At 42.5% G+C, this 25532-nt stretch overlaps 3 protein-coding genes and 1 non-coding gene across 11 annotated transcripts; 3 read left to right on the top strand and 1 right to left on the bottom strand.

The window, feature by feature from the left end:
- The first annotated feature begins 70 nt into the window (after positions 1–70).
- Positions 71–8226, top strand: grinaa (glutamate receptor, ionotropic, N-methyl D-aspartate-associated protein 1a (glutamate binding)). The gene is made up of 7 exons (XM_086062112.1): positions 71–247; positions 3627–3965; positions 4040–4155; positions 4281–4481; positions 4606–4734; positions 6021–6164; positions 6267–8226. The coding sequence occupies exons 2-7, from the start codon at positions 3653–3655 to the stop codon at positions 6414–6416; spliced, it is 1053 nt and encodes a 350-aa protein (XP_085918238.1). The 5' UTR covers positions 71–247; positions 3627–3652; the 3' UTR covers positions 6417–8226.
- A 157-nt stretch (positions 8227–8383) lies between these two features.
- On the top strand, positions 8384–12427 carry LOC147157728 (synaptonemal complex central element protein 1). 6 transcript variants are annotated; one of them, XM_086062115.1, is made up of 10 exons: positions 8384–8778; positions 9204–9239; positions 9322–9384; positions 10603–10677; positions 11139–11186; positions 11259–11313; positions 11682–11729; positions 11851–11914; positions 11987–12029; positions 12124–12427. In XM_086062115.1, the coding sequence occupies exons 1-9, from the start codon at positions 8763–8765 to the stop codon at positions 12008–12010; spliced, it is 429 nt and encodes a 142-aa protein (XP_085918241.1). In that variant the 5' UTR covers positions 8384–8762; the 3' UTR covers positions 12011–12029; positions 12124–12427. The 6 variants fall into 6 exon arrangements, with proteins under 6 accessions (XP_085918241.1, XP_085918244.1, XP_085918242.1 ...); XM_086062113.1 differs by having other exon boundaries at positions 8479–8778; positions 11682–11771; XM_086062116.1 differs by lacking the exon at positions 10603–10677 and having other exon boundaries at positions 8463–8778; positions 11682–11771.
- On the top strand, positions 10305–10437 carry LOC147157729 (U8 small nucleolar RNA). The gene has a single exon (XR_015091488.1). It is a non-coding gene; the product is annotated as a U8 small nucleolar RNA (small nucleolar RNA).
- Positions 12428–12458: 31 nt separating the features above from the next.
- sack1hb (scaffolding CK1 anchoring protein Hb) lies at positions 12459–25165 on the bottom strand. Of its 3 annotated transcripts, none has more exons than XM_086062108.1 (8): positions 24891–25165; positions 19637–19816; positions 19212–19544; positions 18112–18276; positions 17894–18018; positions 17264–17806; positions 14945–17168; positions 12459–13889 (listed from the first exon to the last, which is right to left on the bottom strand). In XM_086062108.1, exons 2-8 carry the CDS (start codon positions 19757–19759, stop codon positions 13869–13871), a joined length of 3534 nt encoding a protein of 1177 aa, XP_085918234.1. In that variant the 5' UTR covers positions 19760–19816; positions 24891–25165; the 3' UTR covers positions 12459–13868. The 3 variants fall into 3 exon arrangements, with proteins under 3 accessions (XP_085918234.1, XP_085918236.1, XP_085918235.1); XM_086062110.1 differs by having other exon boundaries at positions 24895–25165; XM_086062109.1 differs by having other exon boundaries at positions 24933–25165.
- Between the last annotated feature and the right edge of the window lie 367 nt (positions 25166–25532).

Genomic DNA, 25532 nt, shown 5'->3' with positions numbered 1-25532 from the left:
AAAACAAAACTGACATTTGGGTTGAGATAACGGCAAACCACATGACTAGGAACGTCACTCCGGCATACGTTGTCACGTGACCACGTCGAGCGGTGACGTAATCGACTGGCCCACTTTGACCGTTGGAGGATCCGCCGCCGCGACATTAACGGAATTTTTAAAAAAAAAAATACATACATAAAATCACCGCACAACCTCCAGCGAACGTTCCAGAAGGACATAAGAACAAAAATAAAAGAAACAGACGGTAAGTCGCACTATTTGGCTGCGAGTTGTTCACCTTTCAGCCGTAATAGCGGTTTTTTGTTGACGGGTGCCAGCTAGCTTAGCAAGTAACATCTCGCCTTGTTGACGTTTAAGCGTCGCACAAGCAGAAATAAACAACGTAATTTGTCGGGTTGAGAGTTGAGCTAAAAGCCTTATATTTTAATGCTCGAAAACGTTCACGCGGTGTGAGGTTACTGGAAAGCATCGTCATCAGCGCGAGATAACGGCGATCGCCCGGATAACCGCTCATCACGATCCATTACCACTCAGTGGTCGCCATTTCTTTCCATACGGTTGCATGTTTAATTTGAGCGTTAAGGTTTTGAGTGTGTCGCATTCGTCTGCCCAGGTGAGGCCTCGGAGTTGTTGGAGGTTTGCCCGCTGCGGGTGCTCCATGTTTAGATGTTTGTGTTTCGCTTTCTCCGGATGACGCAGAACGCCACCTTGGCGCTACTTACTTCATTCAAAAACATTTCAATGGGACTTATTTTGATCTATTTGCATCGAAATTCACGTCTTTATTGTTATGTTAAAAAAAAAAAACGTACAGTGGTTATTATTTTTACATTTGCAGAAAAAGGCTGCTATGTGGTCATTACTTTGTAGTTTGCATGAGTGCAGAATTGTGGATTTTGTTAATCATTGGGGCTAAATAAAACATTGGACCAACATCAAGCATCCTTCAGTTTAGTGTGTCATGAATGTTATGCTTTTGTTTTGTTGCCAGTCAAATTGATCCATATATAACCTGAGTTTGAAAAGATGTTATAAGCAGTTTTCCAGTTGTGCTGTAATCAGCAAGCTTGTCCTCATTGCAGTCTCGGGTTTGCGAGCCTGGAGCCCATCCCAACCGACTTTGGACAAGAGGTGCGGGGCATCCTGGACTGACTGGTTGCCTGCTCGTCAGACAATTCTTCTGTTAACCTAACTTCTTGGTTCTCTCCACATATGTTCAAGTTCAATTAATGACGTCGATCGGGATACGCTGCACCCCCCACTTATTTGGGACATTATTGCTGTTCTTGAGTTTAAACATTAACAGGGAGGTTACGATTGTCAGTGTACAAATTAGGCCACTGTGGTGAAAATGTTTTGTTGAAATGATTGACCATGACTGTAAATAATTCATCAGTCTTATCATATCCCAACGATTTGAGCTTTGGCTAAATACAGATATTTTCTCTGTAATCTGTATTAGATTAATTTCCAATAAAGTCATCCAGTGGAAATCGACTTTTTAACGCTCAAAACTTTAACAAAAGAGTTACGATTGAATTGTGGGTTGTCGATGACCAAATTGAGAAAGGAAAAATAAAGAGTTTTGACTGTAAACATATCCGCCGGTCACAAGGCCAGGCGTCAGCGCCTCGGACATCGCCGGCAGGGATGCTGCTGATGCGGCATGTCTGATTGACGGCAGCCTGACACGTTGCTGCATTAGTTGCCTGCCACACACGGTTGATGTCCCTTGTGACACCAGCCACGCCACGCTACGGTACTCAAAGACAGTTCAGCGTTCGCTTTTTCCGCAACGAGTGCGATTAGCGAACCGCCATGTGACCACCGACTAGCATGTGTCCACGAGAGTCAGTTATGTCTTAATGTTTATTATTTATAGCACTGTGGATTGGAAACAGACCTAAAAATACCTCCCTTGAAAAACAAGTTTAGCAACTGTCACTCGTGGACGCTGCGTTAACTCCTGTCCTGTTGCAAGCCAAAACAGCAGCACCTATTGATGCTTGTAATCCTTTGCATCATGTGACATAAATTAAAAATGAGAGTTTTTATGTCATTAACTCATTCACTGCCATTGACGGCTATTGACGTAAAAAAATCATTTGAACTATTTCTATTAGTTTAACATTTTTTCCACTCTTGTTAACAAGAGTATGAAAACCTACACATGTTTTTTTTTATTGTACATTTAGAACAGATAGAAAATTTATGATTAATCATGAGTTAACTATCGAAGTAATGCGATTAATTACAATAAGAAATTTTAATCGCCTGACGCGATTAAAAAGAAAAGAAAAGGTGATTCAAAATGAGGAGCGTCAGGCGATGAAATATTTTAATCGTAATTAATTGCATGACTTCACGAGTTAACTCGATTAATCACAAATTTTATATCTGTTCTAAATGTACAAAAAAAATTAGGTTTTCATACTCTTGTTAACAAAAGTGGATTTTTTTTTAAATTTAATAGAAATAGTTCAAATGAATATTTGACGTCTATAACCGTCAATGGCAGTGAATGAGTTAAAATGGCAGACTGGCCTTTTATTTTTATATATTTTTCAATTACCACTCTAGCCAGTGTTGCTCAGGCATGCACATAACATGTTGCTAGGCATTCGTTAGGGCATTGTGCTGGACTAATTGTGTTTAACTCCACCCGATCCCTCCCTCCCCCAACCCCCCCTTGTTTAACTCAATTCCAACCCCCCGCCTGCCACAAAGGACTTGATCCACATTGGCAGAGCGTCTCCATTAAGAGGATTGGAAATGTACGTGTTGGCTGTAAAGCTGCGCAAAAAAAAAAAAAAAAGTATCCTTCCCCTTAAGTCATTGTGATCTAACATTTTGGGATGTTGGACTTTGAGGAGATGACATATTTTGTCACATGATTTGGCTACATCTGCTGGTTACGCAGATGACCTGGCACAGTTGTGTAAGCGGAACGTCCCTTCTGCCTCTGTGCACAATCTTGTTGTCTTAATGGTTGTAATCTGTTAAGTGTGGGTTCGTCCTGTCCCCGAGTTTTGTTCCACTGATGATCATCATAAGGATGATCATCACATGATTTATTTATTTTTTGGTAGGATGTGTTGTGAAAGAAGAGGCTTTACTTTAAAAAAAAAAAAAAAAAGAAAGAAAGAAAGAAACTGGATTTGATCAATTTGCCAGTCCAGTTTGCTATATCACAATGATTTCTTTGCACCCAAGCAGGCCTGTTGCCGGCAGCTTTAATAGTCTCAAAGTCGGGTCTCATCCGGAGCCAAATTAGATTAATAATACATTTGGTTGCCAAGGCAGTGCACCTCGCTCCATGGTAACCAAGACTAGCGTGCACTTGCGCGTGTGTGCTGAGCTGGCTAATTAGCTTGTACTACCATGATGAGGAAAATCTTGTAACTTTTTACTGCACACGCGGTTTTAAAAAGGCCATTTTAGACTCATTTTGGCCATTTCTCAAAAAGTAAGATGGGACTCATAGATGATGCTAAATTAGCTTTTTTTTTTTGTGGTAAAAATTTCATGACCTGGTAGCACAAAAACTGTTTTAAAAAAAGAAAAGAAAAGTGGACATTTAGGAACGAAACGTGAAATGTTTTTCTGCGCTCTAATTTTCCTAGCTTGTTCCTGAGCCGCCCACGACAACATGTCCCAGGACAAGAGTGGCTACCCCATTATGGGGGAGTCCAACCCACTCCACAACAACGTCTACGGACCCCCGCAGCAGGGGTTTGGCATGCCGCCGCCCAACTACAACCAGGCCCCCGGGGGCCCGTATCCGCCAGCCGCCGGCTACGGCCAGCCTGGCTTCCCTCAGGCGGGCTTCTGCCCCGGTCCGTACCCGCAGATGCCTTACCCTCAGATGCCCTACCCGCAGGGGCCCTACCCCCAAGGCCCCTACCCTCAGGGGCCCTACCAGCAAGGACCCGGGCAACCGGGCTTTCCCGGGGACCCCTCTGGTGAGTCAACAAGCCAAGGAAAGAATATTTTCAATTTTGGATAGCTTCATGTTGATGAACGTTTGTTTTCCCAGCACCTGGTGACAGCCCCGGTTACCATGGCGACGTGCCCCCAACATACTACGACAACGAGGAGTTCACCAACTCGGGCTTTGAGGACAAGAGCATCCGACAGGCCTTCATCAGAAAAGTAATTTCCTGCGTTAGCAAACTTACAACAGCTTGCCTGTTATCCAGGGCTTTAGCGCCATCTTGTGGCACCATAGCGACAAATAACCAGAGGGTCTCCTCCTCCTCTTCCTCCTCCTCCTCCAGGTATTCATGGTCCTCACCGTGCAGCTGCTGGTCACCTCCTCCTTCGTGGCCATCTTCACCTTCGTCGACGAGGCCAAAGTGTTCGTGCGCCTTAACCCGTGGACGTACTACATCTCCTACGTGGTCTTCCTGGTGTCCCTCATCGTGCTGAGCTGCTGCGGGGAGTTCCGACGCAAGCACCCCTGGAACTTGGTGGCGCTGGTAAAGACAAAAAAAAAAACAACAACAAAAAAAACAAAAGGAAAAGAATGGTGCCAAATATTCACAAGTACTTAATTTACACGCCCCCTCCCTCCCTCCCTCCCTCCCTCCCTCCCTCCACCAGGCCATTCTTACTCTGAGCCTGTCCTACATGGTGGGCATGATCGCCAGCTTCTACGACACGGACACCGTCATCATGGCCGTGGGGATCACCGCTGTGGTTTGCTTCACCGTGGTCCTCTTCTCACTGCAGGTCAAGACAACACAAATGAGGATGATCGTTACGCGCGGGTCACTCACTGGACACAGCATTGCATCCCCACTAGTCTAAATATGGTATTCTGGTTCATATCGCGGGAGTGGAATATGAGTTAAGCAGCAAAATCCAGCCGTTTTGATCCATCTCAGTGGGCGGCCATTTTGCCACTTGCTGTCGACTGAAGATGACATCACAGTTATTCGGGGCTCGTGTGACAACCAATCATAGCTCAGCTTCAGAAAACAGCTGAGCTGTGATTGGTCGTTGCCTGAGCCTGCCCTGAGAAACTGCGATGTCATCTTCAGTCGACAGCAAATCTGAAAATGGTCGCCCACTGAGATGAATAAAAATGGCTGGATTTTGCTTTATAACTTATATTCCACAAATATAATATTAATCAGAATGTCATGTCATGTTGCTCGGGTGTCTGGTAACAACTAATCGCAGCGCAGCTTCAGAAAACTGGTGAGCTGTGATTGGTTGTTGCCGGAGCCCTGAGCAACAGTGATGTCATCTTCAGTCGACAGCAAGTGGCAAAATTGCTCATATTGCACACATGTAATATTAATCAGAATGTTATGTTTAGTGAGGTTACATATAACATATTATTGTCAAGGAATTTTTAAGGATGACTTCCACTTTAATGTTAATCGTGCTCCATGAAACATTTATGAACCATACCATTTTTCTCTCACTGTTGCACATGTTAATTGCTTTAAATTAGAGTCAAGTGACTCAGCTATTAATTAACAGCATCGCTCATTTTGTACTGTGTCGTCTCAATTTTCAGTTCTGTTCTTATCACAATCTTTTTGATCACTGCCAAAGCCAAAAAAAAAGAAGCAAAATTGTGTAGTATGACACTGCAAAGGGAATTCAGAGATTTGTTTCTAAATACTTTATACACCACCATTTTCAGTTTCTAAATGGCGCCACATGACTTGATTTAGAGCGCCTTGTTGTAGGCCATGAGTGTGTACGTCACAGTGAGAAATGCCGAAATGAGAAGAGGGAACTTTTTTGTTTTGTTTTGTTTTGTTTGTTTGTTTTTTTAATCTGACTTTGCGCCACTTTAGAGCGCCGCGTTGTTGCAGCGTGGAAAAGCGCCACGTGACCTAGTGAGATTTACCGTATTCTAGCCACCAAAAACTTTTAGTGGATATTTTTTTCATTTACGAGGACTTAAATCTCTTTGATTCTCAGTGAATGAAGTCACTCGTAATGTTTGAACTGACATTTGTGTTTTTTTCAATCTCCTTATTTTTTTTTTCGTCCTTCAGAGCAAGTACGACTTCACTTCCTGCCAAGGCGTGCTGTTCGTGTGCCTCATCGTCCTCATCCTCTTCGGCATCCTCTGCATGTTCATCCGCCACAAGATCCTGCACATCGTCTACGCCTCGCTGGGTGCTCTCTTGTTCACCTGCGTGAGTTTTGTGGGGGAGAATAAAAAAAAAAAAAAAAAAGGTTTTGGATACTTATTTGAAGTTGTTAATGCATCTTTTTTTTCTTTTTTTTTGCGGTCTCAGTTCCTAGCTGTGGACACGCAGCTTCTCCTGGGCAACAAGAAGCTGTCTCTGAGTCCCGAGGAGTACGTCTTCGCCGCCCTCAACCTCTACACGGACATCATCAACATTTTCCTCTACATCCTGGCTATTGTGGGACGCTCCCGCGAATGAGCAAAGAGCGAGAATGTGGGCCTGGGGGAGATGCCTTCCTTTTTTTGTTGTCTTTTCACCCCCCCCCCCTTCCTTCATTCTGCTATTTAATTTACTGAATGTTTTTCGCCAGTATCGCCCTAATGTTTCCCTCCCGCTTGTGACACTCCCCGCGATTCCACTAACACAAAATGGTGGCTCGCCGGTGACCTCACCCCCACCCGTTGCCATCCGTTTTGGCTGCGCACGAGACGCGTCTTTTATGTCCCGTGGGTGTTTGGCACGGACAAATGGAAATATCCTCCTAACTGTTAACTGCATGGCAACAGCGGGAAAACATCCAACGTCCATTTATGTAGGTACAAGTGAATATCTCTTGCTTGTTAGTCCGGCTGTAAATAGTTCCGCGTACCTCTATACTCGCCACCCTACACTCATTTGGGGACGTCGCTTTAAGGCAGGGGGGTCCGAAACAGAAGGATGCGTGGGCCATTTTGATTCCTAGAGCCTTTTGTTTGATTAAAGTTGCGAGAAGCAAATGTCGAAACAATTTGTTCTTCATAGGGGGTGTAACGGAACACCCCAAAAAATGATGTGTATACTCACTGTTGGTACAGTAAAGAAACAAAGTACTGCACACTTTCCACTGAAATGTGAAAAACTTGAAAACTGCACAAAATTCTTCTAATAAATGGGAGTATCAAAAACAAAATAAAACTACACTAAAATACAAAAATAATATATCACAGCTTAATTTTTTTCTTTTTAGTACGTGCAGCATCTGTCGACGCAGAAAAGTGCAACAGTAACTTTTAATCTGTAAAAAACGCAAATGGCCTTTTTCACGGTGTGACGCCGTTTCAAATGAGGTAGTTTGTACCGCTGAAAAAGCGTGCCGCTCGCCAGATGATGAGCTGTAATGTTTGTTTGCGTAAAAATCAACACTAGTCATGAGTGTTTTTTTTTTTTTTAGAAACATTTCAGCTATTTCTTGTGAAAGTCCCACTTTTTCCTTTTGTAAGCTGTTGCTTTTGTATGTTCTGGTCGTATTTAAAAATTGTATTTTCATATATTATGTTATATTGCTTTCACTTAACTCAAAAAGTGAAAATTGCCCTCTGAGCCACTGACACCTATGCTCAAACCTTTCCTGCGCGGTAGCGCAGCATTGTAAAAACAAAAATGACAAGCAAGCCTTTTTCATGTTTATCCCCCCCCCCCCCCCTTCTTTTCTAATTGGTTATTAGTGTGGAGTGAATGTTTTTCTTTTTAGTGTTGTATTTTTCCATTAATACGAAGTATTGGTAATGCTGCTCCACTTTTTTTTATTATATATATATATATATATATATATATGATTATTTCGGGAATGACCACTAATGAAGTAGATATACGCTGGATTTACACATGCAATCAAGACAAATGCATGATAACTTATTTATTTATTGAGCTTCATGTAAATGACAGTTGAGTTGAGTTATGAACTCAGAGCTGAAAATGTAGTATAAACACTGGTTTAACAAAGTGACACTGAAGGTACCGCCGCAATCTCCCGCTGTAGTTTGTATTATTTATCTTTAATTTTATTGTCATCCCTTGCATGGCCTGTCGCATGTGCATCGTCAGCACAGTGCAGTTTGTATTTGGGAGGGTTTGTTGTTTGGCAAAGATGTTTGTATCTAACGCAGTGTGTAGATGTACATATAAGTGCTTTGCTGTGTATAGGCCAGGTACTCGTTTGCATTGTATATAATGCATTCAGTTTGGGTGAAAATGCATTCCTCCTCACGTAGTCGGCTTTACATTAAAACATACCATGTGGAACATGTAATGCCATCTGTTGTTTTTATTTTAACACTTGCCTCAGGGAAATGCGGCACACGTTGGACTGGTCAGATCGTAGGGCACTATATAGGCAAACAACCGTATTTACAATTTCAAGTTTTCAGTTCACCTAAGATTACTTTTGGCAGAGAAGTGGGGCACACCTTGGACTGGTTGCAATTCATTCAATCGCAGGGCACATTTAGACAAAACAGTTTTCATACTCAGGCCTGTTGACAGTTATAATAATAAAGCGATCAACATACAAATTCCACAACTTAAGGCCTGAGGTTCAAACCCAGAACCACTCAACAGTGACGCAGATGTGCTACACACTTGAACACTGCTGCCACCGTGAAACATCTCATGTAAAATGGATGGTGGGTGTTAGTAAAATGCCCGCCGGTGAAGTGTAATATAAGTTTCTGGCGCCTAATTGCTTGAAACTTCCAGTGGACGAAGTGGACATCATACGAGCTCGTTAAACGAGGCATTTACAGCAAAAAAAAAAACCAGTTAATTTCCTGGACAGTGGACATATACATGGGCGATTCCGCAGGTGAGTCGACTACTACTTATTTTATTACTTGGGTAGAACATGAAAAATACGCAGTGCGACTGCTAGTTGTTATCAGTTGTTAGCGTTGGTAAAATTGCAGCTACTAGCATTAAGTTAGCTTCATTAGCTTAAATATATTGTAATATACGCTGTTAAATGTGTAACATTCGTGTATTTAGAGTGCTTTATTTAAGTCTAATGTGACGTTGTTGTAATTGATATTTGGACAAGCTCACTCTATGTGACCATATTGCACTCCGTTGCTCGTGGCTAAGCTAAAGCTAAAATGTATTTATTGTCAAAAGTGGCGCTTAACTGACTAATATCTACAGTATGCTTATAATTATTAAATAATGGCTTTACCGGTACTGTATTAACTGATAGTAGTCGATACTTTTAAACATTTATTTTCTTGTCTTGTACAGGGTTCAACATGGAATACATTATTACCGCTAAAGCAGGCGAGCGTATCTAAATTGTGTTCAAATATTTTATACACAAGTACATAAACGTCTTAAATTATCTAAACTGTTGATCCACTAGGTGGAGGTACAGACGAGCCCAACATTGAACAACTGAAGCTAAAACTCGCTTGCCTGCAACAAGGTAGTCAACCTTTTATTTCTGAACACATTGTTTTAAATGACATGTTTGGTAATTATTTATACAATAAATGTTGATCAAAATGATCCTATTTGCACTATGTATTAATGCGATGTGGACGATGGTCTCCAATGGAAAGTTCAGACTCAGCAGTAGTGACATCTTCTGGCCTAATTTATTTATGTTGGCTAATGTGAGGCTATTATATTATCAAAAATAAACGTTAGTGTCCGTTCAGTGCAGTAAAAAGAATCAGTTACATTTTTATAATTTTTTTAATATCGTGTTTTTTTGGATAGACTCTAAAGTGACACAGTTTGATACTTTGGATAAGTATTTCCGCTCGACTCTTTATTTAAAAAAAACAAAAACAAAGAAGGAAGGATGCAATTTGTTTGCATGGCGTTTATAGTACGTAGTTCTCACACTTCGTTCTATTTTACGTTTTGGTTTTTAATTTGATTTGAGCGGAAGTTGCTCTCTCCTGTATTTCCGTTTCCGCTTTTTTTTTTTACGTCGGTGTGTTTTACCGTCTGCATTTATTAACACAACATGCTAGCCACAACACGTGACAAGTATGTGCATTATTATCTTATTTAGGGTTTAAATTTGATGTTAGCGTCAAAATGTTCCCCCCAGAAAGTTCAGTTTGCTTCGTTTATCGTTTTGCGCCAATAAGAACGCATGCTTGCTATGACGTCAATACAAAAATTTAGCATATATTATACGTTTAACCTTCGAAATCAGTACAGAAATAAATGTCTCGTCGTGTTGTGACTCGTTGTCCGACATTTTCAGTACGTAGCCATAACGAACTTACCCCTCTCTCTTTTAAAGAGGGACGGCTAACAGAGGAAGGTGAAACCGTGAGTTAGTTGGCTGTACCTCGAAATTAAGTTTGCGATTTGGCGATGCAAATGTTGTTATCAGTGAGGTATATCCTTACCTGTTACTCCTTCAATGGAGTATCAGAACATGATGAATGGAGGTTTATGAGGTATGATTAATATCTCTCTCCTGCTTGGACTGCAACACCCTTGCAGGAGCCATTCTGATTTATATCGATGTTGAAAATAATATTATTAATTGTCTCTTAGGTTAGTTTCCTGTTTGAGATCATCGAGTAATGCTAAAGAACATTAAGTTCCGTCTTTAATTTTACTTCTGCTTTTCCTGGTTTCCCTAACTTGTTATGTGTTTGTGTTGGATGTGTTCCTAAAGGCAAAAAAGTCCTAGTGGAGGAAATTATGGAGAGGAAATCACTCATTCAGGTTCTACAGAAGGAGCTTGCTTCACGTAAGGAGCTCATATATTGTCATTACATACGTGGAACCTTCAAAGCAGAAATTCCCTTGCAAAAGTAGTAGGAATTATCATTAAGACGGTGGTGTAGTGACGACAACGACGGAAAAAATGAATAATGATATGATAACCAGGAACCAGGACAGACACGGTAATGGAATTCTAACTACATAAAAAGCCACAGAGCTTTACTAAATGCCACTAGGGGGCAGTATAGCACAGTCAAACACCTCCATGTTCCCTCGCCATAATTTCCAACAGCTTCTTACTTATATCACGCTGAACTTTTCTTACACTTATATGTGAGATACTTTACATATATTTGTCTTAATTTCTTTAGAAAAACGCCCATTTGAAAATTCTACTTCGGAGTGTTCTCTGTCTGTTGCTGCCAGCATTTGTAATGGGATCGTGTCTTAGTAGAGTACATTAAAAAGTCTCTGTTGTTGTTTCAGTGCAAACAGAGGCCTACCAACTGGAGAGGACCGATCACCAAAAAAGTGGTACTGCATATTCACGCTTAGTTTATGAAGCTGTCAATCAGTCTGGTGATAAAAAGGCCTCTTTTCCTCAAGAATTGTCACAGAAGTTGCAGTTCCAGTGCGAGGAATCTGAGCTCCAGTCTGTCAGGTGATCTCTCACATTCAAACCGGAGGAACGACATACCTAAAAGTCCTGAAGACATTATTAATTTTCTAAGATGAACATGTGTTACTTTCACACTAGATGGTAGTCATTTATTATGGCCCTCGCCAAGTTGCCTTCCCTCTGTGGAAAATACGTTTTTTTCCTAGTTGATTGATTCTGTATTGGTTGGTTAGCTTTTAAGCAGAACATGATTTGGAAGATTGACTTTTTAAATTGTGTGTAGTATGTAAGAAGTACATCTTTTGCCAGCTGCATATTTTGAAAATACTTTCTGAGCAAGAGTTTGTGAATCAGTGAAGCTTGCATGTGTCGTATTTTTACATTTTTGCGCTACCTGACGTCCATTTTAGGCTTGCCAAGCAGAACAAGAAGAGCGAAGAACTCCTGGCACAGTACCGGTATGAAATCCAGGAGTTGAAGCTCATGCGGCGCAAGCTTCGGTGCATATTAACCATCAGTATTATCCACCATTATTTATTACTGTACATCTACCGTAACTTAAAAGTGTTGAAACTACAGGATGAAGTTTGAGAATCAGCTCCATCAACTGATTGTCCAGCACAAGCAACTGCACGCCATCATTGTAAGTTGACCAGTTTTCCAGCACCTTGTAATACTATTAATAACTTAAACGTTCTTCTTATTGAATTTCCAGAAAGATTCTCAGCCGAAGAAGTGAGGCAGAGCATTGGCTCAAGGTAAATAACCTTAGCGCATATTATGTTTTTCCTGGCGAGCTTACTCTTATTTTCTCTTTCCAAACCTTTAATTTTTGTTCCATCGCTCTTGCAGAATGTGCGACTTCAGCCTCACCTGATGACATACACCCCAAGGACTTACAGTGCACATGGACTTGTACTTTAATGGGAAAAAAATAGGGTAGTTTCCTTCTTTTGTCCCAAGTTGACCCAAGGTAACTATCAAAATGTTCCCCTGGTAAATCTGTTGGATTTCTCTGCTTCATTTTATGTTTTAATAACCTGTTTCAGACCTGTTAAATTCTTAAGCCAAAGCGTTGTCACTTCTGTAATTGCAAAAGTGCCCAGACAAGCATTATTGGCTTTGAAGAGGTTTAATAAAAAGTATTTGCAGCATACTTCAAATACAATTTAATAACACTAAATGACTACATATTCAAATTTTATTTAAAAAACCCAAATATGAATACAAGGTTCTTAGATACTACAGTGTGACAAGTATTTGTTAATTAAAAACAACCAGCCAATTCATTATTTCGAATATGTACAATCCCACATATAAAACTGTGCAGCAAAAAACAAAAAACTAGACCAGCCTAAATCTTTGGTTCATGCGCAAAATCCGACCGAGGTGTCAACGACATCCAAAATGAGTTGAATAAGTCACGTCGGCATAACGTTTGTATCCTTTCGCATCTCGCTCCAAAGGCGGGAACACGGACTTTCTCCAGTTCAAGTCGAAGCTGTAAACATGTGTATGTACATTAAATAACTATCTCAAAGCCAAAAACAACTGCACCTAGCTTAGCTCTGTTGCGCCGACCTGTTGAGAGTCTTGCACGTTGACTACAGGCTCAGTATGAGACATCAAAGAACCCTCCTGTTATGGCGCGGTTCAAATGTGAAAATCTAGAAAAAAATATTTTTTTAATACAAAACGAAATTTACAATAAAATGTTTTATGCCGGCTTTACCTTCTTATTTTCTTTTTATTATAAATATTTTTATATTATGGTTTCATTTGCATTACTTGGCAGATAGACACAAGTGGGGTAGAACTGTCTAATGCAGGGTAGGGTGTGTGCATATTTGATAATGAACTCATAATCACAATAAGACAATGATTAAATAATTTTTTTTTTAAATATGACTGAGGGCTTTCATTATGTAAATGCTCAGTCGACCAAATCAAAGAACATTGTTCATCCTATGCGGGCCATACTTTGTCCACCCGCTCTAATATATACACAGTTTCCTCTTGGCAAATATACGCTTATTCCCACTTTATTTCATATACATCTTATCTTATTTCATACCAATTAAACACAAAATGTTTCAACATGGATACGTGTGTCATCTCCAATTGACATAACAGGAGGGTTTTAATAGTTTCGAACTGTTAATATTTGTGTTAGATTTTGGCACACATTCCCGGAAGGAAAACAAAACAAAAGACAAAGTACATGTTTTTTGTTGTTGAATGGCGTCCGCTCAAATTGTTTTTTAACTTCCACTTTCAGTCAACAAGCCCGCACCAAGCCCATCTTCTCTTTTGCACACTATCCACTTTCGGTCGCGTTATAAGGTCAAAGTTTTACCAGTGTTTGGCAAACAGGCGCATTCTGCACCCATTGATTTTTTTTATTTTTATTTTTATTTTTTTTTGCATTTTTCCATGTTGTAGTTTCAAGCTTTCTTCCGGGTAAAAAACAAACAAACAAACAAACAAATCCAGCAGGAGAGGTTGCTGTGTTGGAGCGTTGTTGGCACGATAGTAGGTTTGATCAACGCCCTTTGGTCGATTCCCACGCCGTCATCACCCGGGCATCTCTTTGCCCGTTATCCTAGGGTATTCCCCATCTGGTAAAAGAATAACAATGCAGTTGGTGGTGGTGTTAATTTAAATAGTTGAACATATTTGAGGTGACTGAATTAATACTTTATTGGGAACTTTTTATTGCTCACAGCATTTTAGAAACTTAATTCTTATGTGTTTTCATTAAACCAGTTCATATTGCCGTATCGAAACAGATAAAAGATCTAAAGATTAAGATCTTATTTTTGTTCCAAATATCATTTCTACATTTTACGCCTAAAGCTGGGCATATACTGTGTGAAAATAATCCAGTTTCAAAACCAGTTCTGAGGTTTTTTTTGATTGGGGCACTTTTCAAGTCTCAATGTGCGTCGAAAAACAAAGATTAGGTGACACAAACAAGGTTGGCTAGATTACTGAATGTAAAGCAATCAAATGACAACGTTGTGCTAATGTAATTTTACGCCGCTGCACAAACTAGTGCATTGCGCGACATTCGCAACCTTGAAAGGTCGTCACCTGAGGACCCCCTGCATTTCACCTGTTAAATTTGACTTGCATGATTTGGATTATAAAACCAACACATGGTACAAATCATAGGTCATGTTGCCAAGCTACCACCCAAAACCACTTGCAGGATGGTCTATTCTGTTGACAAAATTTTTGTGATATTGGGTTTTGGAGTGAAACTTCAAGATGAAACTAAAATGCACTATAACCTTCACAGGTGTACTTAATTTAATCCTATCCAAACCTTTGACCACTCGCATTTACACATCATGAGACAAAAACGATGCGTCAACAATACGTCACACCATAGGAAGGCCTCAAACTGGAAGTAACCTTTGAGCTTAGCGCACCGTAGGCAGGTTGCAACAAGATACTGGAAGACTGAAAGCATCACATAATGTGGACCGCCTTGTAAAGTTGGAATTAAGTGTTTACAAGTTTAAAGGTCAAATTAGGCTAACTTCTAAAGGCCGTTTTAGGCATTTAAGTTTTATCTTGACATTTTATCGAGATACGCCCTCCTAACTTCTCGTGTGGAGGGTGTATCTCATCTCTGTAAATGTCATCATCGTACATAGCAGCAAACTACCTCAAAGCGGCTGTAGACCTTCTTCTCCTTCCTCAGGCTCTCTATCCTCTTCAGTAGCCCCTCCCTTTCCTGTACAACGCCTTGGGGTCGCAGCAAGCGGTTCTTCTTGGCGGTGAAGTCGTTGTCCTTCGCATCGCGGTCTCCATCCTCATGTCGGTTCTTCTGGCTGTTTGCTGAGATCTGCTCCAGGATGACTTTGGTGTCGTCGCGGAGGTTGCTGTTGAACAGCACCGAGCTCCCGGAGGACTGGTACCGTGATGAGCCTGACGTGCCAGGCAACGTCCTGTGGTTGGCGGTGGTCTGATCGGCAGCGCTGGATCCTGTGTCCTTGTTTTGTTTTTTATTATAATCTTCCACTATTTCTTTCACTGTGCTCATACCACCCCTATCTTCTCCCGACGACTTCTTCTCCTTATCCTTGGGACCCAACAATCCCTTTAGCCTCTGAGTCTGTTTCTTCAGGAAGTCAAGCGTCTTGCCGTCCCCCTTTGCATCGCCAAGCGTGTTTATGGATGTGTTGGATCCCATAACTTTCTCTTTAGAGTCGTCGTGTGGCAGTGTGGAGGAACTATGAGAGCGAGTCTTCTTCAGCTCGCTCTTCTCGGAGTCCGTAGCATCCGTCAGGATCTCCTCACCACAGGAGACCCTACGAAGATGAAGTCCCTTAAGCTTAAGCGGGTCCCGTTTAAAGATCTTGGGCGACGGAAGGGGCTTTAAAGTCTTGAATATGTCTTTCTTCTGACTGTCCGACGAGTTATCCTCCTTGTGGGTTTCGGGAGGCTTCGCACTTACGAAAGGCTTGGGAGAGAGTAGAGACGGTTTGGTGAGCGAAGATCGCCTATTGATTTCCAGCAGCTTTTCTGAGACTTCCGGTTTCTTTGTCTCGGATTCTTTCGAACTAATAGCAGAACTGTCTGTTGTAATTGCGGGGGAATTGTCCGAATAGTCTGTCTTCTTCTCAGCTGGCTCGGGGACTTTTAGCGATGCTTCAGTCTCTATTTTGGAGGCTTTTCGCTTAGCAGCTACGTCTTTGAAATACTTAAGTCGACTGGCAGGGTCATTGATGTTCAGTGATGATGATGTGTCAGTGCTGGAGGTCTCAACAGTTAGATTTGACTCCATGTGCTCTTGAGGTTTCTGGAACTCATCTTTCCCTTCTGATATGTCTGTCAATCGTTTCTCGCTTTCATTTGCATCCCCACTTTTCTCCTCGTCCTTCTCCTTACTCTGTTCCTCAGGCTTTTTTTTCCACTCGAAAGGTTCCCGAGACGACAACCGCCGCTTCTCTAGGATCTGGGCCACGATGGAGGATTTGCCCTCGTCCTCCGTGGCGGATTTTAGGCCGCCGCTCCCACTGTGCATTTCTGCTTTAGACGATGAGAATATGAGTGACGAGCGTAGACGTGAGCTACGCTGAAGGAGCGGGTTTATCCGTGAGCGGAAGGAGTCATGTTTGGAAAGGAAGAGTTCTGGAGGATCCTTGGCTTCTTTTTCCCTACTGTCCTCTTTAGCAGAAGCCCACTTATCATCTCTCTCCCATTCTTTCTCCACTTCTTTCTCACTTCTATCCAGCGAAACTGAAGAAATCAGGTTCTTGCTGGTTGACTCCTTGCTTGTGTCATTAGGGATGATGGGCTTCCCAAAGCGTGGTTTTTGGATTTCCGCTCTGGGCCAAGGGGCGACATTTGGTGGTTCCTTTAGTCCATATTGGGAGCCTGAGCTATCACTGGGGTCCTGAGAAGGTGGGCGATCTTCAAATGCGTCAGGCCCTGCGGGTTGATTCAGACCCTCTTCTCCGCCGTCCTCATATGTACTCAGATATGAGTGGATCCTCCAGTTCCGCAATCCATGTCGGACGCTTGCATCCTGGCTGTGTTCCTGATCTGACTGCTTTGGAAATGACTTTTTGTCTGGTAGGTGAGGATGTGTTGGTGAGCTCTGGCAAGCATACGCCTGACCAATGGTTGGCCTCTTCTGGGCGGAGCTCCCTCCATACCTTCCAGCGACCGGAGGTGCATGAACACCATCGGGCCCGCTTAAATCATCGGAGGAAAGATGTAAATGGCCTCTCCCATAGTTTCCTGTGCTGAACTCTAGGTCTGAGCGAAATGAGCTTGAATCTGAATACTGGTCGATGGGTAGATGTGGAGGACGATGTCTGTCATAGTGTCCGTGGCCAGAGCCTGGTCCAGGACCTTCACTGTAGAAATTGTGTCTTGGGTCTCTGTAAATAAAATACAATTAAATACAATTCAGTGAGATTTATCAGTGGCTATGAACGCTAACACCGAAATATTGGGGGTCGAAAAGGCAGTATACCTGTGGAAGTCTGTCTCATCCAGATTGTTCATGACCCTGTGCTTCATGTAGTGCCTGGAGGGCATGTAATTGTCCTGGGTTCCTTCTGCGTAGCTGTGCCTCTTGAAGCCGCTCATCTCTATCTGCCGGGACACGATGGACCGTCCCTGCTCCAAGTAGGACTGCTGTGGACGAAACTGCTGCTGGGAATACTTCCCAATCATAATTCCCGCCCCATGCTCGATGGTGTGACGAAAGGGGTCGTTTCTTCGGAAAGGAAGTGCCAGGTTGCGCTCCTGATCTCCGTATGGGAAGCCCGAGGTTATCTCGGGCTGCCTCCGGAAGCCCAGGGGGTTCCGTAAGGACTGAGTCCTCTTTAAGCCCAACTGTCGGCTTAAGTAACTGCCGGTGTCTGGGACTGCAAGCGTTCCATCCGACGGGTCGATGACGAGGGGCTCCGACTGAGCGTAGAGGATGCGAAACTCTTCGTCGAACGTGGCCACCAGTTCTCCAAGAAAAAGGTGAGCGATGCAGCGATTAATCTTCTCATACGACCACATGAAGCTGTAAAAAAAATAGTAAGAAAATGATCTTAATTATATGATAACTAGAAAGGAATCCAACAAAAAAATCCCAAGGAACAGCACTCACCTGTAATTACCACTGAGCACAGCCCTGCAGTCAGCCAATAAGAACCGATCTTTCATTTGCCCCTTGAAAGACTTCCCTGTTCGGGATCGATACGTTATTCCTGCCACAGTCCTGACACGCATCATCTGTCAAATTTAAATACATCGTAATGTGTCAGGTTTTATATTATTGAGGCAGGCCTACCTTACTGGATGATAAGCATCTGACAAAACACTTACCTGGATTAAGTCCAAGTTGACCTTGCAGTTGCTCACCATGGAGACAAAGTTATGAGCTTCCTGCTCGTCCAGAAGAATATAAACCGGAATGTGGCGCGCCGTCGCGTCCAAGAGGTCGGCGAAAATGTCCACATCCGTAAATGTGTCCATCACTACTGCAATAACCTGAAAAATAGAATAAAATGATTACTTGTTAATTGTTATACAAATCAAATAGTCTGACTGAAATCAGTGACAGTGCCACTCCAGTCATGTAGACTAGAGGACGGTAATATGCATGACCTATGTTGCTTTCCCACTACAACTACACTGTGCCAGGTGGAAATGGCAAAAATGACACTGTATTGAATAAATCAGACATGATGAGACAAACCACCAGGGTCTCTATTATTTAGATATTGGTGTGTTGGAGAGATTTTATCAATCCATTCAATCATCAATCAATTTTAGCAAGTGTCCACTGGAGTATAATGCCGGGTGACAGACAGGGTTAGACTACATCCATTTAAAATCTCCATAAGCAGCCAGTTAGTAATCGTGCTATGTTAAAAAGCTGTTTCCAGACTTAAAGAGTCTGAAACATCTTCAGACTTGAACCTAAAAAAAATCATACGGTGCAAAACTGTAAAACCGCAACGTATTAATCACATTAAACGACTGACACAATGACAATGGGAGATCAACTCCAAACACAAGCCGCCAATGCGAGCAGGTCTAACTAGCAACTACTCATGAGCCCTCACATCTGGTATGTGCATCTCTTCTTAATTACCTCTCTTTAGCCCTCGCCAAAGCCTGGCAGCCAGACATTTGTCGGGAAGGGCGTAGCAGCAAAGTTGGCAGTGTCAGATTAAAAGTACAATTATTCTCACAGAGGGAGCATTACCCAAACATGCATGAGTCAGCAACGCTCTGGCTGCTCAGTACATGCGATAAAGACAAGATAGGATACGACATGTTGATTTATGACATGTGTGGGTTGCACACTTGCTTTTACGTGGTGTCCTGACTTGAGTGCACACTGATTGCCGGTTCATGTGGGATGCTTTAAGCTGCAGGTGCCACGTTTCTCCCAAAGCTGGATCAGCATATTTTCTTACCTGGCGAGCATTCTTGATGAGTCTCCTGGCCTGCTCCTTGATGCTTGGCATGCTTGGCTCGGATGGGTTCACCAGAGTGGTGACCTCTGTGGGCCCGATGAAGCTGTTCTGTGTCAACGGCCACCCGAGGTCCAGGCCCGGAGCGGGCAGGTCGGACTGCATTGGCCAATACGTGTCGGACGAGCCCTCCACATTGTGGCCTGCCTCCGGGGACCTCAAGTCAGGAACGCTGTGGGCGTGTGTGGGCTCCTGGATAGTGGATTTGATGTGCTCAATTTCAGCTTGTGCCAGAAAGCTGACCACATCCGCGCACTGGAGGAACTCATAGTAGCCCTGGTGGGGTAAAAAGCACACAATCAACTCATAGTCTTGGCACAAATATGCTTGAAACACCCCGGAATTCTTTCTTCTTCTTTTTTTATTACCGGTGTATCGTTCTCTATCAGTGCGTCAATGGCAAGTCGGTATTCCTCCTTGTAATGCGGAGGCAGGTAGTTTGGGTCCAGGGGGTTATCACCAATGGATGAACTCTGAGACCCGTGAGCCATGGTTGGAGATATGAGTAGGATGTCAATGTCAAGGTCGTTGGTGGGGAACGCGGAACTCTACAGCACAAAAAGCAAGAGAAAAAGGGATCACGACACGTCAAAGGTTGAGTTTGCTGAAAACCACAGAGTGAGAATTGGTGAGCAATAAGTAGAAACATTTGGAGCAGGAAAGGTATGCAGAGGTGTATGGACAGGTTCTCTTGCTAAGATCTCTGCTGAGTCAACCTGTCACAGCCGGAAGACATTCAGACGCCAAGTCGGGAGGGATAGCGCGATGAATACGTTGCGAAATAGACACAGTTTTGGCTGTGAAAACAGATACAAATAAGTTTCAGCCAAAACTCAACTCAACTTCAACACTCACTGTTTAGTGCTTCCGTTTTGACTCGGTCCTTGTCATTTCATTCAACCCTCAACAGTTTAGTACAATGTTACGTTTGCCTTATGAGTTTTTCATTTCATGACCAAGCTCGTAACTACATTTACAAATCATTTTCCCCATTGCAAGTAAGGAATTTAAATTCAATCTGTTCCAGCTGTCTAAAAACACAATTTTGTCATTCTGTTTAAAAAAAAATAAAAAATTGTAAGTTGAGATACTACAATATTTGGAAATACCACAGACATGAAACCTCACTCACAGTTTGTAAAGAATGACCCTCTGCATATCAACACAAGGTCAAACAAGTCACCTACCCTTAACTAATAATGAGCCCCAACTGTAGTTTTTAGCCTCTCTTGCAAACTCAGTTTTTATTATTATTCCGAAAATGAATGTGATATAAATGTATGTATTTTAGAGGTTAAGAACAGAAACCCCTTCCCTCAAAACTCACCCTGTCGCGCCCCATGGAAAGTTTGAAAACAAATCAGCCCTCGACACCAACTTCCCCAATCAATTCGAAATTAGGCTGGCGATTCTCAAGAATCCACACCTGAAAAGGATTATTAAGCCGGCCATTTTGCTTTGAAGTAGCCAATTTTCAGTGAATTCCAGGATTTAAACGTTGCCAAATTCCTATTAAGGAATTGGTAATGCTCCCAAGCTGTATTCCAAGCACAGCATTGTGAGTGATGTGTAGAATGCGATCAGCTGAGCCAACCAGGTCCCCCCCCCCCCCCACACACACACACACAACCCCCAATTGTTTTAAAATTGAATTTGGCCCTAACAGCTGCGTACGAGATGTCTCATCTGGTGGCGGCGGCACTTTACGAGCTCCTCGAGAGAGAGTTCGCTGGGCACTTTTGAGACTGTGAACTTGCGGCTCCTGTCTCATGTTCCCGAGAGAATTCAGACTCGCGGGTATGCTGCGAAAGTCACATTTGTCTTTGTTTTGAGTCAGAACCGAGGCAAAAACCACAATCCTGTTCAGCAACTTGTTGCAGCACGGTTTTTGACTGCGTGGCTACGTCTCCGTGGAAACGTACGGTCTGTCATACTATGTTGGGAGGCTGATTGTCAGTGTGTGCACAAATGATCCTTGTTATTTAGGAGGCCAAGTGTTTTTGTTCAAACTTAAAGAGCGTGTGATCTTTCCACATTTGTGGCTGTGATAGCCAGGCGGACCTAAGAGAGGTTGCAGGCAGGGAGAGCCAAATTTACTAAACGTGGCCCAAGTGAGTCACCAGGTAGCTCTTTTTTTTTTTTTTTTTTTTCTAGCCGGTGAATCATCAGGGAGCAAAATGGCCGACTTCCTGCTTTCTTGAACTTGAGCATTTGTGGTGTGGCCCACTCTTTTAAAGTATGTTGCGCATACATGCTACTTCACATGGAATCATTTCACAACCCCCAAATATTTGATTGTTGAATAAATCAAGCTGCCTCGGTCGGTCGGGGCTTGATCCGTTCTGCTGAATCATCACATTTGAGTTGCGTGATGAAATTCCCGCGTGTGAAGAAATAATAACGCGGAACAGGGCCTGGAGGTTTCCGAGTCAGGCTCTACTGCGGAAAAAAAAAGAAGCACTGATGAGCCGCTCTCTCAAAAGCCAAACCCTCCCACCTGGCTTACTCGTTGGGATAGTCAAACAAACACGGTCTGCTCGCTTTGTTTTGACAGCAACATCAAGCTGCTGAAAGTGACGCAGCGCTCGGGATCGTACACTGTTCCTCCCGTGGCGAAGCGAAGTGACTCTGGACAAGGACATGGCGGCCTCGACGAAGGCTATTTTAAAACACAACAGGCAACGACAACGTCGTTGGACGCACATGCAGACCAGAGGATTGTCAAAACAACGCCTTGGGTTAGGGTATAGGTTAGGGCTTCCAAAAAAAAAGGATTTAATTACACCGTTCCTCGCTTCCATGTGAAACTCGGACAAGGACACTGCCGCCTCATCAAAAAACTTGTCAGGCACGTTTACATGACAACGACAAGTATATGTTCATATCCAGAACACAGTGTTGTCGAAACATTATTTTAGATTAGAGTAAAGATTAGATAAGCGTCAGGCTAAGTGTCCGGATCAGGGTAAAGTTAGGCTAAAGGGATTAGGGTTTAGAGGGAATGACAACTTTTCTACTTTTTCCACCTTAACTCGAATATTGACCGCATGTAACACAGTAAATTTTGTAGAGCAAATTTTACTTTGAAAAAGACTACATTCGGTGCCAGTCTAAACAGAGTAAACTTTATACTTGGAAGAGAGTAAAATATATATTTTTTTATTTTTTTAACTCAACCGTTGACTGACCCATGCCAGTCTTACTCGCAGGTGTCAGGTGGAAAACTCGTATCTCAATTTTGGGTCTCCTTTGGGACACATCAGCAATATGTTCGCTAATAATAAGTCTAGCATAGCTCAAGTAGTAGAGTGGCCATGGTTTTCCATGCTGAAGGTTGTGGGAACGTTCTTCCATCCAAGTGTAAAAGTTTACTCTTTTTAGAATGGGAACGAATATAGTCTTTTTTGAGTCGAATTTACTCGATGAAATTTACTGTGTAGTTTGTTACCTTGATGTAATTCTGCATGACCAGACATCGGTGTTTATGCCCTTCGTTTTCACCGTTTTACAAATTTTGACAGAGAAAATAGTATTTAAAAAAAAAAAATTGGAATATTCATGCTAAATCGTCTTTTGGCATAATGAAGATTGGTTTCAAATTGACTTTGATATAATTCCATGTCCTTCATTGTCAACGTTTTTCACATTTAGATGGAAAACAATGCTAACATATTAAGCTCTGTATTCAAATGTTTGCATTTCAAGGCTCCAAACTGTCGCCGTCATTGAAAACTTGCCTGTCTTTGTTATCAGTCAGGCCTTCAACCTCTGGCAGGTTTCTAAGCCCGATGTTGAGATGAGCTCATTCTTGGCATTCCTGTGTTGACATTTACATGAGATACCGTTCGACAGAAGATGTTCGCCCACACCCAAAAAAATGAATTTCCATCTCAACACCTGAATCAGTAACCCGGCGCAGATCGAAAACTTCATCTGACGTCTCCTAACCCGCCTCGCCCTCTCGCGCCGATCGGGCATACCTGCCGTTCATTTGATTAGATCATTCGGTCCAGCAAGGAATACCTGAGAACAGGTTGGGAGGGACGAGCCAGTTCATGCGCTGGCTGCACTGTCGCCGCTTCTCAGCGGCGGCTGGCGTTAACGCGCCCGGACAGACGAGCACAAACAACGCACGCCGTAGCTTTCCGCGTTTCGTCACACCTCGGCGGAACTGTTGAGTGCCGCACAAAAGGCAGGATTCAAGGTCGAGTTCGGTGTATGGAAGCCAACGGTCCAGGGCTTAGTGCTGTTTGCCGGCACAAAACCCAACAAAAGACATTTGAACTCTTTGTATGGTAAACATTGAAACGCAGTGGTGGCTTGACCTTCAAGTGCCCCAACTTATGAATTCTTCTAGTTACAAGCTGTTGACTTTTTTCTCACGTTGTTGTTTAGGGACCTTTTTCTCATGATAAAAAAACCTTGGACTCAGGACTTTTCATACTACAACGTTATTCACATAATATTGCAACTTGATTGCTGTAGTAATTTTTACTTAAAAAATATATAAATATATATATAATTCTCGCGATTTTTTTGAACTTTTCTCTCAAAATAGTTCTTTCTTGCAGTTGCTACAACCTTTATCTCAAGATGCAAACACATTTTTCCTTGTAAAATATTGATCTTTTGTAATTTGTTTGTTGCAACTTTATTCCCGTAATCTTACCATTTTATTCCACTAGTATTCTACCTTTTTTTCTGACACAGTTTGTTCCTCGCAGTTGTATCTCATGATGCTTAGGATTTTTTTTCTCATTGTTGTAGCAGTTACATTCTTCTTGTGAATTTTTTTTCTTCTTCGCTGGTTTCCCTGGAAATGATTCGTGTGAAATCTGCATTGCTGCCCCTGTGGTTTCCAGGCGGTACTACAACATTCTGTCCGTATCCGCCAGCTTCGGAAGTCTCTTATCTAACGCAGAGCATGAATGGACCTTTTCCAGTATCTTTCAGAACAGAATGAAACCACTTTAGCCTGTGGCTACCCCAACAAAGACCACATCTATAAAAAGAAGCACCGCAAGAAATTCTTGCCCCAATACCGACTTTCCCCCCTTGTAATTACACACACTGGAGTACTGTTTTCCAAGTGAGTGACTCACCGGGAAAACATGGGCAACCCGATTTGAATTAACGCTTTTTTTTTTTTTATGACTGCAAACCAAATGTGATGTGTGCAATAATGACTGTTATCGAGGTATCAAAGTCCACAGGCGAGGAACGTCTCGAAACTGGGTTGACTTAATTAGGCACACCTTTTTTTTTGACTATCCTGTCTACTTTGAATTAGTTTTTAAGGTATGTCCATGGGCAGTAGTTTACCTGGAGGATGTCGTCCTCCAGCCTGGACTGCAGGTCAAAGACATTCTACTTTTTTTCCGACTGTAACTGCACCCACACATACACACGGTGAACTATACAATACAATCAGAGAAAAATATGGAAACTTTTTTTTGCAAAGCAGAAGGAGGAGTGCAGAAAAAAACTGGATAGGACATAGGAAATGAAATAAAACAGCAGCCTTATATATAGGACAGAATACAGTAGAATAGAATGGAATGTGGAGCATGAATAGAAGCGTAAAAGTCAAGTCAGGAAGTAAATTGAATAGAGCCAGTTTACCGACTTGATCTTTTGTCCAACTTCGTCTCGCCTTCCATTTACCTCCAAACTTGTACAGCGTCTTCCCTTCGTTTCCGCATTTGAACTTGTAAAAAAAAAATAAAAAAATTTAATTGTCAAATCCTCCACCGAGGCGAGGCTCCAGGCCCGAGTCGACTGTTGTGCGTGCGCGTGTCCGTCCAAGTGCACCCTCGGGGCCGCCGCCACTACGGCGAATGAAGAAGGAGGGACCGGGACGCTCCGTGAGAGGCTCGAGTTCCCCCGCTCACCGGCCGAGAGACTCCGCCCAGAGACGTCTTTGGTGGGAGAGAGACACTCGGAAGCTCCCGCTAGAAGCTCCGCCCTGAGTGGCGCTTGTGAGTAGTGCTGCCCCCCCCCCCCCCAACTCAAAAATGGCTGCTTGTTGTTCATTGTTATGAAACTTGTTGTAAGTTTACTACAATTAATTCATGTGTGGTATATTTGTGAAATAATTGTATTGTAAGTGTGCTACATTCCTCTTGTTACAGTTTGCTGCTAATTTGGCAGTTAGACAATAACACAATTTGAGATCATATGGCATCTAATTTCACTGTTGTGCAAATACGTATTTTTTTCCCTTTAGACATTTTTTCATCAAAAATTTACATTTTCTTTTTTTTA

Source organism: Leptonotus elevatus, chromosome 19, assembly GCF_054856555.1.
Source record: "Leptonotus elevatus isolate MCC_2025b chromosome 19, RoL_Lele_1.0, whole genome shotgun sequence".
NCBI lineage: Eukaryota > Metazoa > Chordata > Actinopteri > Syngnathiformes > Syngnathidae > Leptonotus > Leptonotus elevatus.
This window is presented reverse-complemented; position numbering and strand designations above follow the sequence as displayed.

Excerpts from the sequence above, each read along its gene's own strand:
- grinaa (XM_086062112.1), top strand. The coding sequence starts at position 3,653 with ATGTCCCAGGACAAGAGTGGCTACCCCATTATGGGGGAGTCCAACCCA. Across the intron at positions 4,156-4,280 it reads GACAGGCCTTCATCAGAAAA|GTATTCATGGTCCTCACCGT; the intron begins GTAATTTCCTGC and ends CTCCTCCTCCAG. Across the intron at positions 4,735-6,020 it reads TGGTCCTCTTCTCACTGCAG|AGCAAGTACGACTTCACTTC; the intron begins GTCAAGACAACA and ends TTCGTCCTTCAG.
- LOC147157728 (XM_086062113.1), top strand. Across the intron at positions 9,385-10,602 it reads ACTCGCTTGCCTGCAACAAG|GCAAAAAAGTCCTAGTGGAG; the intron begins GTAGTCAACCTT and ends GTGTTCCTAAAG. Across the intron at positions 11,772-11,850 it reads CTCATGCGGCGCAAGCTTCG|GATGAAGTTTGAGAATCAGC; the intron begins GTGCATATTAAC and ends TTGAAACTACAG.
- sack1hb (XM_086062108.1), bottom strand. The coding sequence starts at position 19,759 with ATGGCTCACGGGTCTCAGAGTTCATCCATTGGTGATAACCCCCTGGAC. Across the intron at positions 18,019-18,111 it reads TCAACTTGGACTTAATCCAG|ATGATGCGTGTCAGGACTGT; the intron begins GTAAGTGTTTTG and ends TAAATTTGACAG. Across the intron at positions 17,807-17,893 it reads GTGCTCAGTGGTAATTACAG|CTTCATGTGGTCGTATGAGA; the intron begins GTGAGTGCTGTT and ends TTTTTTTTACAG.